Source organism: Mauremys reevesii, linkage group 3 (assembly GCF_016161935.1).
Source record: "Mauremys reevesii isolate NIE-2019 linkage group 3, ASM1616193v1, whole genome shotgun sequence".
Taxonomy (NCBI): Eukaryota; Metazoa; Chordata; order Testudines; family Geoemydidae; genus Mauremys; species Mauremys reevesii.
Window position 1 is genome coordinate 208,327,182 of NC_052625.1, and position 15,887 is coordinate 208,343,068.

Consider the following 15,887-nt stretch of genomic DNA (forward strand, 5'->3'; position numbering starts at 1 on the left):
AAAATTACTTTTTGAATTTAAAGGCAACCCAGGATCTACCCTGCCCCTTCCCTGAGGCCCTGCCCCTTCCCCAAAGCCCTGCCCCGCTCACTCTATCCGCCCCTCTCTTAGTTGCTCACCCTCACTCACTTTCACCGGGCTGAGGTAGGGAGTTTGGGCTTGGGAGGGGGTGCGGGCTCTGGGCTGGGGCCAAGGGTTTCACAGTGTGAGAGGGGGCTCCGGGTTGAGCCTGGGGAAGGGGGTTGGGGTGCAAGAGGGGGTGTGGGGTGTGGGCTCTGGGAGGGAGTTTGGGTGCAGGAGGGAGCTCCAGGCTGGGGCAGTGTGTTGGGGTTCTGGCTCGGAGGGGGGGGTGCAGGAGGTGGTGCAGTGCTGGCTCTAAGAGGGGGTCAGGGCAGGGGGTTGGGGTGCAGGAGGGGTTATGCGGTGCTGACTCTGAGAGGGGGCTCAGGGCTGGGGGTTGGGGTGCGGCATCCCGCAGGGTGGCACTTACCTAAGGCAACTCCTGGTTGGCAGTGCAGCGACCCTAAGGCAGGCTCCCTGCCTACCCTGGCCCCACGCTGCTCCTGGAAGGGGCCAACGTGCCTCTGGTCCCTGGTGGGGCACAGGGGGCACGTGGCTCTGCATGCTGCCCCTCTCTGCAAGCACCACCCCTGCAGCTTCCATTGGCCACAGCTCCCTGTTCCCAGCCAATGAGAGCTTCAGGGGTGGTGCTTCCAGGTGGGAGCTGTGTGTGTGGAGGGAGACCTTCACCCACGGGGCTGCACTGGCCGCTTCCAGGAGCAGCGCGGGGCCGGGGCAGGCAGGGAACCTGACTTAGCAGCAGCTCCGCTACACCGCCAAAGATCGCAATCAACTGGGAGATTCTCTAGGATCGACCAATCGATCACTACTGCTCTATGCCGAAGGGAGAGCATTAATTACTCCACCTCCATGAGAGGCGGAAGCTATGTCGGCGGGAGAGTATCTCCTGATAACATAGTGCCGTTGTGGACCTCGCTTAGGTCACTATAACTTGCGTTGTTCAGAGGGCTGGTGGCTTTTTCAAAATCCTGAGCGACGTAGGTTATATCAACTTAAGCAGTAGTGTAGACCTGCCCTTAGAATATGTACTATCTCTTTGACCTTGTATTTAGCTGCGACACTCTGAGTACCTTTCCTTGACCTGAGGAAGAGCTCTATTTAGCTCAAAAGCTTGTATCTCTCACCAACAGAAGTTGGTCCAATAAAAGATATTACCTCACTCATCTTGTCTGTCTAATATCCCGGGACCGACATGGCTACACCAACACTGTGTACAATGTCATCCTCACCAATTCTGGCAGTTTCCCTCATCATAGCAGCCTTACCTCAGTCATCTTTGGGTTGAGTCTCTGCCAACTTGCTTGTGTGAGCAACAGCTGCAGTTTTTGTATTTGTCCTTAGCTTCTCATCTTCTGCCTTAAGAGGGACAGCCCATGTATTGGTCAACATTCCTATATGCTTTTTGAAAAAAAATCTCCCTTGAAAAAGGCACCATTTGTTCACTCAATGTCTGGTTTATTATGGGTAATTGAAAATTCAGGGTCTGTTCTAGTTGCAGCTATAATGTTAAATGTTGTCTTAATTGTTGGATTAATGGAAATATGCTCAGAGGCTTAGGTAATGGACAGATGTTGTTTATAAGTAAATGTTCAAAATGTTTCTCTTTTCAGGGAGTATCGTCCAGAATATGAGCGTCTGAGAAAATCATTGGTAAAGATTTACAAGTATTTCACACACAGGCAGTGTATTCTGGGGTCAGAGTGCCAACTAGTCTGCTCCAGCTTTCCTTCAGGACCCCAGCTTCTCAGAGTATAGTCTGGTTATTTTCCTTAAAAGACTTATCCAATCTGGATTTAAATTTCCACTGCACTGCAGAGGCCCATTATTTAATTTACTAATCACACTTACGGTGAAAAGCCCTTTCCCGAGACCCATCCTCAGTCTCTCCTTTGCTAGATTTGGCATGGTGCGGTTTTATTTTGTACAGCAGTCTTTTCTACAAACCATGCATCCTCCAAATGCTTTAGTTCTAGTAATTGAGTGTGGTATGGCTTGGACAGAGTGTCTGTCTGAGAGCCATGAGGAAGGTAAATAAGATGTAGGGTGTGTACGGTGGGGAATAGAGTCTAAAGCAAGAAGCGAATAATTCTACTACACAAGCTGTAGAGAATTACTCTTGGAATCCTGGGCATGGTTATAGTCACTTAGCTTCAAGGGGTATCTAATTTAGAAGGATTCATGTACCTTGAGGGGTGGAGGACACCATTTGTTATGACCTTCCAAAGTGACTTTTTAGGTCTTTGTATATACCACCGCAAATTCCCACTTTGGCTTACATGAAGATATCAAGTATGTTAATAAAGTAGAAGTCAGAGATGTAACTTTCATGTTAGAGATGAAAAATGTCTTCTGGCTACCCTGTTTTATGCAAAGTTTGGATTCTAGCTCCAGTCTGGTAGGTTACTGTACCCTTTTTTCTCTTCCTCTGGGCTGTCCTTTGCCATCCTGAACTTTTCTTTTACCATGGAATAGAATCATAGGACTGGAAGGGACCTCGAGAGGTCATCTAGTCCAGTCCCCTGAACTCATGGCAGAACTAAGTATTATCTAGACCAGGGGTAGGCAACCTATGGCACGCATGCTGAAGGCAGCGCATGAGCTGATTTTCAGTGGCACTCACACTGCCCGGGTCCTGGCCACCAGTCCGGGGGGGCTCTGCATTTTAGTTTAATTTTAAATGAAGCTTCTTAAACATTTAAAAAACCTTATTTTTACATTTTCGTACAACAATAGTTTAGTTATATATTATAGACTTATAGAAAGAGACCTTCTAAAAATGTTAATGTATTACTGGCACGCAAAACCTTAAATTAGAGTGAATAAATGAAGACTATGCACACCACTTCTGAAAGGTTCTAGACATCCTTGATCTAGACATCCCTGATAGGTGTTTGTCTAACCTGCTTTTAACATTTTTCATGGATAGAGATTCCACAACCTCCCTATGCAATTTATTCCAGTGCTTAACCACCCTGACAGGAAGTTTTTCTTAATGTCCAACTTAAATCTCCCTGGCTGCAATTTAAGCCCATTGCTTCTAGTCCTATCCTCAGAGATTAAGAAGAACAATTTTTCTCCCTCTTCTTTGTAACAATCTTTTATGTACTTGAAAACTGTTATTATGTCCCCTCTCAGTTCTCGTCCAGACTAAATAAACACAATTTTTTTCCCTCATAGGTCATGTTTTCCTGACCTTTAATCATTTTTGTTGCTCTTTGGACTGTCTCCAGTTTGTCCACATCTTTCCTGAAATGTGGCACTCAGAACTGGGCACAATACTCCAGTTGAGGCCTAATCAGTGCGGAGTAGAGCGGAAGAATTATTTCTCATGTCTTGCTTACAACACTCCTGCTAATATGTCTCAGAATGATGTTCGCTCTTTTTTTTTTTTTTTTTTTTTTTTGGCAACAGCGTTACACTGTTGACTCATATTTAGCTTGTGGTCCACTATGACCCCCAGATCCCTTTCCACAGTACTCCTTCCTAGGCAGTCATTTCCCATTTTGTATGTGTGCAACTGATTGTTCCTTCCTAAGTGGAGTTATTTGCATTTGTCCTTATTGAATTTCATCCTATTTCCTTCAAACCACTTCTCCAGTTTGTCCAGATCATTTTGAATTATAATCCTATCCTCCAAAGCACTTGCAACCCCTCCCAGTTTGGTATCATATACAGACTTAATAAGTGTAATCTCTATGCCATTATCTAAATCGTTGATGAAGATATTGAACAGAACCGGACCCAGAACTAACATAGAATGTTGATCAGTTGAGCATTTTTGACTCTGGAACTTACTGTGCCGGTTCTCCAAAGACTCTGCTGGCTTTCTGTTCAGTGTATTCCACTGAAACAAAACAAATTGTACCTCTACATGCTTTGAGTCCTGGCTATCCAAGAGACACCTCTCAATGCACTAGTGTGACAGTTGAGACTGGATAGCTTAAAGTGCTTCTGGTGGAGGTCTCTCAGCTCTGGAATTCATTTTCCTCCTCTGGTCCAACAAATTCTGCTGTAAAGTCCATTTATTGACTCATACCTTTACCCAATGTTTGGGTAGTCCTCTCTTCTAGAGCGGAAATATTGTTTTACTTGTATTACTTGAACTGTGTCCAGAGACCCTATGGTGGGTGTTATATTAATCACACTAAAATGTTCCCGTGTGTAGGCGAAAGCCCAGAGCAAGCAGCAAAAAGAGCAGCTGGAACGTTTGCAGAAAGACATGGGCTCTGTGGCTATGGAGAGCAACCCACTTGCAGGTAATGAAAGGGTTTTGTGTGGTGGAGTAATTTAAAGGTAATAATTGGAGATATACCAATCTCCTAGAACTGGAAGAGACCTTGAAAGGTCATTGAGTCCAGCCCCCTGCCTTCACTAGCAGGACCAATTTTTGCCCCAGATCCCTAAGTGGCCCCCTCAAGGATTGAACTCACAACCCTGGGTTTAGCAGGCTAATGCTCAAACCACTGAGCTATCCCTCCCCCTTCAGAAGAGTCTCTGTAGAGTTTGCCTTGAAAATTCTCTGTCGTTTTTCTCTCTGCCACAAAAGTATAAAAGCAACTTAGTCCCAGTGAAGGGCACAGACCATTTCCCTGTTGGAGGGTCTCATCTTCTATGCCAGTGGTTCTCAAACTTTATTTTCCATGGACCACTTGAAAATTGCTGAGGGTCTCGGCGGACCACTTAGTGATCTTTCCAAATGTTGTTTGTACCGTTAGCTAACTATTGTAAAGTGCTTTGGGTAAAAGTGCGATATTAAAAAAAAACCTTAATAATAATTAACATTTTTTGTTCTACAAATAAAAGTACACAACTCATATTTTAATATCAATGGTCTTACCTTTCCAATGTGATGGATGTGCCCTCTCCCCCTCCCTTCACTCCCCCAGCAGCCACAGAGCTGAGGTGGGAAGGAGGGCTGTCTTTCCCTGGCAGCCGCAGCCCTGGAGCTGGGGAAAGTCACCTCTTTCTCTGGCCGCTGCGGCCCTGCACGTTCCAAATTCCTGCACGTTCCAAATTCCTGCACATCTCAAATTCCCCCACCCCCTCTTCTCACCCCACTGTCCCTCCCACCTACACCCTATTCCCCCAAGGCCACCACCTCACCTTACATGTGCGTCTTCTCCAGGGTCCAGGCACCTAATTAGTGGAGCCACACTTGCGCGGCTCCACTAATTAGGTGGGTGGACCTTCATTGTGTCATGTGTGGCTGCCCAGGCGCACACTTTAGAGGGAACTGTCCGTGCACCACCTGAATGGAGCTCGCGGACCACTGGTGGTCCGCGGACCACAGTTTGAGAACCTCTGTTCTATGTGTTAGCCCCAGCAGAAGATCAGGGAAAGAAGAAACCCTGGTGCCTAGCCGATAGGAGAGTGGGCATGCTAGAAATAAATAGATTGCGTTGATAAAACATTCCAGGCAGGGTGACACAGCAATTAAACTGGCAGCGAACAAGAGTTCAACAATATGGGTGGGGCTGTAATCTGTGGGGTTCTACAGGGAACATGCTACTGTGTAACATCTCACATTCTAGTGCATGTATTTGTGTCTATGGGGGCCATGGGGTGTGGTCCATACTTGTAGGGTAGGTACCAGTAGCTGTGGTTGCTGTGTGCAGATGCTTACGTTATGAAATATTAGGGAATTAGGTTGTTGTCAGTATGAGACTTTGTCTTTAGAAGCTTCTATTTCTCACTAGATTCTTCTGACACTTCTGCATTGGGCCCCTCTGACTTGATCATGACACGAGGCACTTTGGATGAGGAAGATGAAGAAAGAGAGAGTGATACTGATGATATTGACCATCAAGGTAAGGGAAAGCGAGGCTGCCTGTGGCTTGGAATTACACAACATGCCCCTTGAGAGGGGAGATCAGAGGTCAAGTGCATGACTGTTATGGTGAGTGAGAGAGCTGATTCAGTGTTGAAAGTCAAATGAGGTGGGAGGCCAGGGATCAGACAGGTCATCAGTGTAGCCATTGGAGACACCAAGGGTGGGAAATTGTGAAGAGAGCAAGAGCGAGAGCAATGAACCCAAAATTGGAGAGGAAGGTGAATGGGTCAGAGTCAGGGAGAGGCAGGTAACTGTGATGTGGAAGTGGGGAGTCAGATGGAGTCATTCTTCAAAAGAATGGGGTGAAGGAGGAGAGGTTGGAAATGACAAGAGTGGAAGAGAAACCTGTGCCTACCATGTGGGACAGTTCAGAGCAACTGCACCTCTGTTTCCCCTCAGTGGTCCATCAAGGACACGTAACTCTCATGCTTCCAGCTCTTCAGCAATTGCATTTCTTCAGCACTCCCTTCCGACTCAGGTATTCCTATGCTGCACAGTTCCCTGCCTTCACTGTATTATTCCCAGCAGAGGCAGGCTGCCCAAGCACAGCTGCATGCTTTCTCTTCAGACAAGGAAAACAGTGTGACTGTCCACAGTTATAGTTAGTTACAGCACAGCTCTTTTTATGCAAGCCCATTTTATTCTTAAGGTAAAAACACTACAAAGGAAAACATATTAAAAACAATAAAGATCCTACACAGTTGCTAATAAGCTTACCAGAGATCACCCCAACCTTAACATGGGCTCTGGCAGGAGCAGTCCTTCAACATCCCATCTAAGGGATTTCCTTGTGGATTCATGTTCATCACAGCTCCAGTGTAGACCAAGCACATGGTCTTATGGTGTCAAGTATCAGAGGGGTAGCCGTGTTAGTCTGGATCTGTAAAAGCAGTAAAGAGTCCTGTGGCACCTTATAGACTAACAGACATATTGGAGCATAAGCTTTTGTGATTGAATACCCACTTTGTCGGATGCTTGTAGTGGAAATTTCCAGAGGCAAAACTTCCACTACATGCATCCAACGAAGTGGGTATTCACCCACGAAAGCTCATGCTCCAATATGTCTGTTAGTCTATAAGATGCCACAGGACTCTTTGATGGTCTTATGGGTACTCAGTAGGCCTAGTCCTTCCAATCCTTCCCTAAGGATTAGGGCCGTTTGTGGACTTGGGGTCCTGTCTGTTTGCTGGATCAGGAAGAAGGCCCAGAGATTATTTAAAACCAGGGTATTTATTCAAAAAATCCTTTTTGTCTGTTGGTCCATGGAGAATCCTTGACGTTAGCAAAGCTTTTGTTATGGTTTCCCACGGTATTCTTGCGAGCAAGTTAAAGTAGTATGGGCTGGATGAATGGACTATAAGGTAGATAGAAAGCTGGCTAGATCATCGGGTTCAACGGGTAGTGATCAATGGCTCCATGTCTAGTTGACAGCCGGTATCAAGCGGAGTGCCCCAAGGGTTGGTCCTGGGGCTGGTTTTGTTCAATATCTTCATTAATGATCTGGAGGATGGCGTGGATTGCACACCATCCTCCAGATCGTTAATGAAGATCTTGAACAAAACCGGCCCCAGCACCGACCCTTGGGGCACTCCACTTGATACCGGCTGCCAACTAGACATGGAACCATTGATCACTACCCGTTGAGCCCGACCATCTAGCCAGTTTTCTATCCACCTTACCGTCCATTCATCCAGCCCAGACTTCTTTAACTTGCTGGCAAGAATACTGTGGGAGACTGTATCAAAAGTTTTGCTAAAGTCCAGAAATAGCACATCCATTGCTTTCCCCTCATCCACAGAGCCGGTTATCTCATCATAGAAGGCAATTAGGTTAGTCAGGCATGACTTGCCCTTGGTGAATCCATGCTGACTGTTCCTGATCACTTTCCCCTCCTTTAAGTGGTTCAGGATTGATTCCTTGAGGACCTGTTCCATGATTTTTCCAGGGACTGAGTTGAGACTGACTGGCCTGTAGTTCCTTGGATCTTCCTTCTTCCCTTTTTTAACGATGGGCACTACATTAGCCTTTTTCCAGTCATCCGGGACCTTCCCCGATCGCCATGATTTTTCAAAGATAATGGCCAATGGCTCTGCAATCTCATCGGCCAACTCCTTTAGCACCCTCGGATGCAGCGCATCCGGCCCCATGGACTTGTGCTCGTCCAGCTTTTCTAAATAGTCCCGAACTACTTCTTTCTCCACAGAGAGCTGGTCACCTCCTCGCCATACCGTGCTGCAGAGTGCAGCTATCTGGGAGCTGACCTTGTCTGTGAAGACAGAGGCAAAAAAAGCATTGAGTACACTAGCTTTCTCCACATCCTCCGTCACTAGGTTCCCTCCCTCATTCAGCAAGGGGCCCACACTTTCCTTGACTTTCTTCTTGTTGCTAACATATCTGAAGAAACCCTTCTTGTTACTCCTAACATCTCCGGCTAGCTGCAACTCCAAGTGTGATTTGGCCTTCCTGATTTCACTCCTGCAGCCTGAGCAATACTTTTATACTCCTCCCTGGTTATTTGTCCAATCTTCCACTCCACCCAGGGCTCCAAGCCTGGTCCAGGATCCACCACTGACTCCTGTGAGCAGTTGGGGCACCCTACACTTGTGAGCCCATTGACGCTGGAGGCATTCCACTTGGCAAGAGACCTAAGGTCGCTCCCAGTGCCACCCAAGAACCTCAACCTGCGGAATCATCGATGGCAGCCCCCACCAGAGAGAAACCCTCTATGGGTCCACTTCAGTGGTCTCCAGCTTTGGCGCACCGGTCGCCGGATTCCCAGTCGCCAGCTTCACGGCACCGATCCCCAGCTTTGTGACACCTATCTCCGGTCCCATGACAACCATCGCCTACTCCATTGCTCTGATCTCCAGCTTCCTGGCACCACTCCCTGGTTCCCCATCACAGCCAATAGGCGGAAATGGCAACGGCTCCACCATTGTCTCTGAGGGAAGAGTCCTCGTCAGAGTACAGGTGTGACTCCATCCCTCCCCCAAGGAGACACTGGTATCAGTTTGTACACACTGAACTTCGGTGCCGGACCTTCTGCAGGCGCTTGGCCACCAGGGCAGTGGCCAGTGCACTGGCAATATTGGAACCCTGGGGGTGGTGAGGGTGTTTCCCATCAATGCTGGGACCTTAGTCCCAGATGTCGTCCTTGGTGGGATCTGAGAGGCGAACCACAGCACCGCCCCAGCCAGTGCCGAATCTTGACTCGGACCCCAATATTGAGACCCAAGCAGTGGTCCAAGTGGAGGCAGCTCCGGTGATGGAGGAGCAGCCAGCTCCTCCTATGGTGGTGGCCTCTTCCTCTTCGTCCCCAGACCAGGTGGTTGTGGGTCCGGCCAGTCCCCTTCCACCGGATGACTTCAGGGATCACCAAGAGCTCCTCAAGCGAGTTGCCACAAACTTGGGGCTGGAGGAGGAGGAGCTCGAGCCCATGGACAGCCTGTTTGACATTTTAGCTTCAGTGGCCCCCTCCAAAGTGGCCCTACCAGTTCACAAAAGGGTGTTGAAGCTGATTAGGGTGCTGTGATAGACCTCATCTTTCCTGCCCCGACCTCAAAAAGGGCAGCGAAGAAATATTATGTCCCAGCCAAGGGGTGTGAATATATGTATGAGCAAATGAGCAGGACAGACAGGGGCAGGCAGGTGCCTCCCTTAAAAATAAGGGTGCAAAGAGACTCCGTTTGTTTGGTTGGAAGGTATATTCAACAGTCAGCCTATAGCTTCGTATCTCCAAACAGTAGGCATTGCTGGGAGGTACGATTTTAATATCTAGAACTCGATGGCCAGATTCAAAGACTCCCTGCCACAGGGATCAAGGCAGGAATTCTTGGCCATCCTGGAGGAAGGCAAGTTGGTGGCCAGGGCCTCGCTTCAGGCTGCCTTGGATGTGACCAACTCAACAGCCAGATCAATGGTGTCCAGGCAACACAGCTCATGGCTGCAATTATCAGATCTTTCTCACGAGGTGCAGCAATCAGTCCAAGACCTCCCAGGTTGCATTCTTCTTGGAACAGACGAACACCAAGGACTGAAGGACTCTAGAGCCATGTTGTGCTCCTTGGGCTTGTACACATCCCTGGCCTCCAGGGGACATTTCCGGCTGCAGCTGCCTCTCAGGTTCTCAGGACATCCCAGGGATGATCCCTATAAGAAAAAAAGGGAAAGGTTATAAGTGCCAGCTCCTGCACTGTCCACCTCTGCCTCTGTCAAACTCAGGAAGGTACCCTAGTCGCTTGAGGCAGACCTTTTGAGGGTGCACCCAAAGACGGTCTTCTGGACTTGACCCAGGATCCATCCCCTCTCTTGTTTTTGGACCATTTGTTTCCTTTTGATACTGCATGGTCCCTAATAACTTTGAACCGTTGGGTACTCAACACCGTGGCAGTTGGGTATACCCTGCAGTTTTTGTCCATCTCCCCCTCCTACTCCTCAACCCTGTTCCTCTTCAGGGACCCTTCTCACAAGCAACTCCTTATCCAGGAGGTGGAAGCTCTCCTACGTGTGAGGGCCATAGAGGAAGTTCCTCAAGATTTGAGGGGCAAAGGGTTTTATTCATGATATTTCCTAATCCCGAAGGCCAAAGGGGGCCTCAGGCCCATCCTGGACCTGCATTGCTTCAACAAACATCTCAGGAAGTTGAAGTTCCACATGCTCTCCCTGGCCTCCATCATCCTCTCCTTGGATCCGGGAGACTGGTACGCTGCCCTCGATTTAAAGGATCCATATTTCAATATCTCCATCTTCCATGGACACAGGAGATTCCTCTGGCTCGTGGTGGGGCAGCACCATTATCAACTAACTGTACTCCCCTTTGGTCTCTCATCAGCCCCAAGGGTTTTCACAAAGTGCATGGTGGTGGTTGCAGCTTACCTGAGACATCCAGGTGTGCAGATTTACCCATACCTCAATGACTGGTTAATCAAGGGCCGCTCACAAGCTCAGGTCCAACACAGCGTCAACGTTATATGGGCCATGTGTTGGGAGCTGGGTCTGGTTATAAATGAGCAGAAATCAACTTTGATCCTGGTTCAAAGAATGGAGTTTATAGGAGCAGTACTTGACTCCACTCAGGCCAAGTCATACCTGCTGGAGGCCCAGTTCCAGGTGACGTCAGACCTAATCACCCATGTCAGGGCCCACCAACTCATGACCACTCAGATTTGCCTCAAGCTGCTGGAATACATGGCAGTGTGTACTTACCTGGTGCAGTATGTGCAGCTGCGTCTCAGACCTCTGCAGATGTGGCTAGTGTCAGGCTACTTTCCCGGCAGGCACCACTTGGACCTAATTCTCACAATCCTGCTGACTGTTTTAGCATCACTGACTTGGTGGACAGAACCGTGCATGATGAACAGAGTCCCCTTTGCTGCCCTGTACCCGTCAGTGGCATTGGTCTCAGATGCTTCAGACCTGGGGTGGGGGGCTCATACTCTCCCTGCACATAAATGTCAGGGAACTTAAGGTGATATGCTTGGCCTGCCAGATGTTCTGTCCCTACCTGTCAGGCAGGGTAATGCAGTTCTTGATGGACAACACGGCCGTGATGTTTTACATCAACAATCAAGTCAGGGTTCACTCCTCGGACCTGTGGCAGGAGGCTCTTCAATTGTGGGACTTCTGTGTAGAACATGCCATTCATGTCAAGGCATCACACCTCCTGGGGGCCCAGAATGCACTGGCGGTTCTCCTCAGCAGGTCATTTTCCTCTCGCTATGAGTGGTCTGTTCATCCAGAGGCCGTCAGCATTATCTTCCAGAGGTCAGGGACTCCCCAGGTGGACCTGTTTGCCTCCAGACAGAACAGGAAATGGCAGCAGTTTTGCTGGATGCATGGGCTCAGCGAGGGCTCCCTGTCTGATGCCTTCCTGCTTTCGTGGGTGGGGGAGACTATTGTATGCCTTCCCACTCACATGCTTGGTCCACAAGGTCCTCTTAAAGATCAAGAGAGACAAGGCAAGGATTATCCTCATAGCCCCAGCGTGGCCACACCCGCACTGATATGGCACACTTCTGGACCTTTCGGTAGCAGCCCTGTCACAGCTCCCAACTTGATCTCGCAGAACCAAAGTTGGTTGCTTCACCTGAACTTCGCGTCTCTGCATCTGACAGCTTGGCTGCTGCGTGGTTGAACCCTGGGGAACAGGCCTGCTCAGAGCAGGTCCAGCAAGTCTTATTGGGTAGCAGGAAACCCTCTACCAAAGCGACCTACTTGGCCAAGTGGAAGCACTTCACTTGTTGGGCCTCTGATTGGGGTCTTTCCCCATCTCAGTCCAAGATGGACTGCATAGATGACTATCTACTCCACCTGAAGCACCAGGGTCTGGCCCTATCATCGGTCAAGGTACACATGGTCGCCATCTTGGCCTTTCATCCTCCGGTCCAGGGTAAATTAGTCTTCTCACACGAGATGACAGTCAGGTTCCATAAAGGCTTGGGAAGACTTTATCCACAGGTGCGTGACCTGATTCCCCCATAGGACTTGAATCTGATATTGTCAAAGCTCATGGGGGGGCCCCCTTTGAGCCATTGGCATTTTGTTCCCTGCTACTACTGTCATGGAAGGCGGCCTTCTTGGTGGCAGTTGGGTTGACCAGAAGGGTCTCTGAAATCAGAGCCCTGACTTCAGAACCCCTTATATGGTGTTTTTCAAAGATGAGGTCTGGCTGCATCCCCACCCAACCTTCCTGCCAAAGGTGGTTTCACAGTTCCATAACAACCAGGACACTTTCTGCTCATCTTCTTTCCAAAGTTTCATGGATCAGATGAGGATCGTCGACTACATACCTTAGATGTTAGCACTGGCCTTCTACATCGAAAGGACTAACCCTTTCTGCGAATCAGCGCAGCTCTTTATAGTGGTGGTGAACAGGATGAAAGGTCTGCCAGTATCATCTGAAGATCTGGATAACTGCCTGCATCTGGGCATGCTATGAGCAAGTGAAAGTCCCGCTATTGGCCATTGTGACAGCCCACTGTACAAGGGCCCAGGCTTCATCAGCAGCATTCCTTGTGCAGATTCCAGTCCAGGACATCTGCAGGGCTGCAATGTGGTCATCGATCCATACCTTCTTATCCCACTACACCATCATCCAGCAGGCCCGTGACAATGCCAGTTTTGGGAGAGCAGTGTTGCAGTCGACACCTCCGTGAACCCCAAGCCCACTGCCAGGGATACTGCTTGTGAGACACCTAGAATGGAATTGACATGATCAAGCACTCGAAGAAAAAACGGTTACTAGCCTTCTGTAACTGCTGTTTTTTGAGATGTGTTGCTCATGTCCATTCCATGGCTTGCCCTCCTATCCCTCTGTCGGAGTTGCTAGCAAGAAGCAACTGAGGGTGCGGGGCTGGCGGCGCCCCTCATATGGGCATGTAAGTGTGGGGCTCCAGGGTGCGCTAGGGCTGTCCTTACAGATACCACTAAGGGGAAAATCTCCAGCAATTGTGCCTGTGATGTGTACACAACTAGTATGGAATGAACATACCATCTCGAACAACCGTTATGGAAGGTTAGTAACTGTTTTTTGTGGAGCAGTGCCCCATTGTGCAAGGTGCTGTACGAACACAGAACAGAAAGACAGTACTTACCTAAATATAGGACAAAGAGATAACAAATGGACGGAGGAGTACATGGTGTCAGCATGATAAACAGTGGTCTTAGCTCACCGGTAGCCTAACCATTGTCAACATTTCTGTAGGCATCATGGCAAAGAGTTTTGAGGAGGGATTTGAAAGTGGAGAATGAGATAGCTTTGTGGAAGTTTGAGGGAACACCTCCCAAGTGTGAGGATCAGCATTGGAGAAAATGCTTGTGTGAAAGTGTAACAAGTGTGCAGTGGAGGCTGCCACCACGGGTGGATCAGAGGCAAGCATCAACAGCTCATTAGCAGATGAGATGATTGGTAAAGTGGGGATTGACTGTGAAGGGCCTTGAAAACAAATGCAAGCAGGTTTATGTTCGATGTGATAGAGTAGAGAAGGGAGAGCCAGAAGAGGCATGCAAGAGATGGGTGACCTGGTCAAAGAGAGAGGCTAGGAAAATTCCTTGCAGCCAACATTCTGAATGGATACAAGCAAGGCAAGATTGCATTTGTCAAGGCTAGCGAGAAGAATGTTTCAGTAATTGAGATGTGAGACTTGGATGAGAGTTTTAGCTGTGTGGATGGATAGGAAAGGCTATGTCTTAGGCTATATCTACACTGCAGAGTTTTATCGCCAAAAGTTATGCTGTTTTAATTAAAGCACTTTAATTAAACCACTGTTGCATGTCCACATTATGCTCCTTGTGTTGGCAGAGTGCATCCACACTAACAGCTCTTGCATTGACACTGAGAGCGGTTCACTGTGGGTAGCTATCCCACTGTGCAACTGGCCGCAGGGTGCTTTGGGAAGGGTTTGCAATGCCTCATGAGGCAGGTACAGTGTCATATGATGTAGGTTTTTCAATCCCATTGTTCCATGGGGATCCTACTAGATTGTCAGCCACTTTTCAACTAAAGTGTGTGTGTGGGGGGAGACAGGGAGCGTGTGAGGGAGAGGCAGAGATTGAATGTGTGTTCCCTTTCCCTGTCCAATTCTCTCTAGCTTCTCGTATTCCTCTCCTGGGAATTTCTAGGACTTGAGTGGGCCAAGGAGAAGGGAATTGCAAGTAGATGAAGACCTAGACAGACATTTTCCATCTTACTCTAAGTGTTCCCAGTAGCCTTACTCCTGCCTTAACTCAGAACCTTAAGCAGGGTAGGAGCTGGCTTAGTACTGAATTATGTTTTGTTTTTTGCCCCTCCAGTCACTGAGGAAAGCCACGAAGAACCAGCCTTCAGAAACTTCATGCAGGAAACAAGGATGAAGTACCAGAATAGAAGCAGCCACTAAGAGAGACTTTCAGAAGCAAAGCGCTGCAAACCCTTCGACTGGCAAGAACAGCAAGAGCAAACTGTCCACCACCTTCTGTTCTGTGAAGACACCAGTGCAGCCTTGTATGCAATCTAACTTCTGTGAAGCACTTTCTCTGATACTTAAATATCTGTACTTGCAAAATCAGTTGGTTACTGTGAGCTGGAGTTCTGACTTCAGGTGTTTAACCTTTTGCCATTGTGACTTTGAAAACAAAATAAGGATTGCGCTTTTCCCTTTTCTCCAACTAGTTTTGCTCTGCCTTGTTGGGAACTTGAATTCCTGGTGTGTCAGCATTATTGTCTGGAGTTTTGGTCCACCCCTGGGAGTTCAACACCATCCCCACATTCAAAGCTCATGGTTTCTCTTGGGCGCAGGGGATGGGTGAGACCTCTGCTGGAAGGCTCTTCTGAGAATTGTCTCCATTTAGTTATGGTGGTGGCTCAAATTAAGAGGGTTGGGGCAATAGTCTTGTGTGATAACAGCCAGAGCCTCAATTTTAAATATATTCCCTATTAAATTCTGCAGCTAAAATTTGATCAGAGGCTAGAAAGGTCTTTTCAGGGACTTGTTTCTGAATGGAGTTTTCTCTGAGTGACTGAAACAGGGTAACTGAAATGTCACTGCAATCCCATGTTTGACATTTTATTTTGTTCTGTAATTTATTATAAAGTATTTTTTGCTATTGACAAATGGCTTAGTGGTGATTGGGAATGACAGAGTTGGATTCTTTCTTGCTATGAGCGGTTCATTGAATAAGCTTGCTCTGCATGCTTGCAGCACACCCAGAGGCACAACACTGGGAGTGAGCTGCGTGCCTGAAGCCATAGTATCTTGAGCTGTGAAGCTAAATGGCATTTCATCTGGTGACCAGAGACACTGAAAACGCAGGTGCTACAGGAAGTGTTGTGAGTGATTCAGTAGCTGGTGCTCTTCCCTCTGAGTCAGAAATGAACCAATACCCTACATAGTGTTGTGGGCACTGTGCTGCCCACCTACAATTACTCATCCGTTTCATTCTTATTCCAAATAGTTCTAAAACTTTTTGGCCCCAAAGACAAGCAAAATGAAGGGTGCTA

The 15,887-nt window shown here is 48.1% G+C and overlaps 1 protein-coding gene across 1 annotated transcript in view; it reads left to right on the forward strand.

Moving 5' to 3' along the window:
• Positions 1-15,501, forward strand: part of GPN1 (GPN-loop GTPase 1) — a 53,146-nt gene extending 37,645 nt beyond the window's left edge. Inside the window, exons 11-14 of the mRNA XM_039529662.1 lie at positions 1,692-1,731; positions 4,247-4,337; positions 5,778-5,888; positions 14,702-15,501. Of these exons, the coding sequence (XP_039385596.1) occupies positions 1,692-1,731; positions 4,247-4,337; positions 5,778-5,888; positions 14,702-14,787 (328 nt within the window). The 3' untranslated portion in view covers positions 14,788-15,501. The remainder of the gene's footprint in view (positions 1-1,691; positions 1,732-4,246; positions 4,338-5,777; positions 5,889-14,701) is intronic.
• The last annotated feature ends 386 nt before the right edge of the window (positions 15,502-15,887 follow it).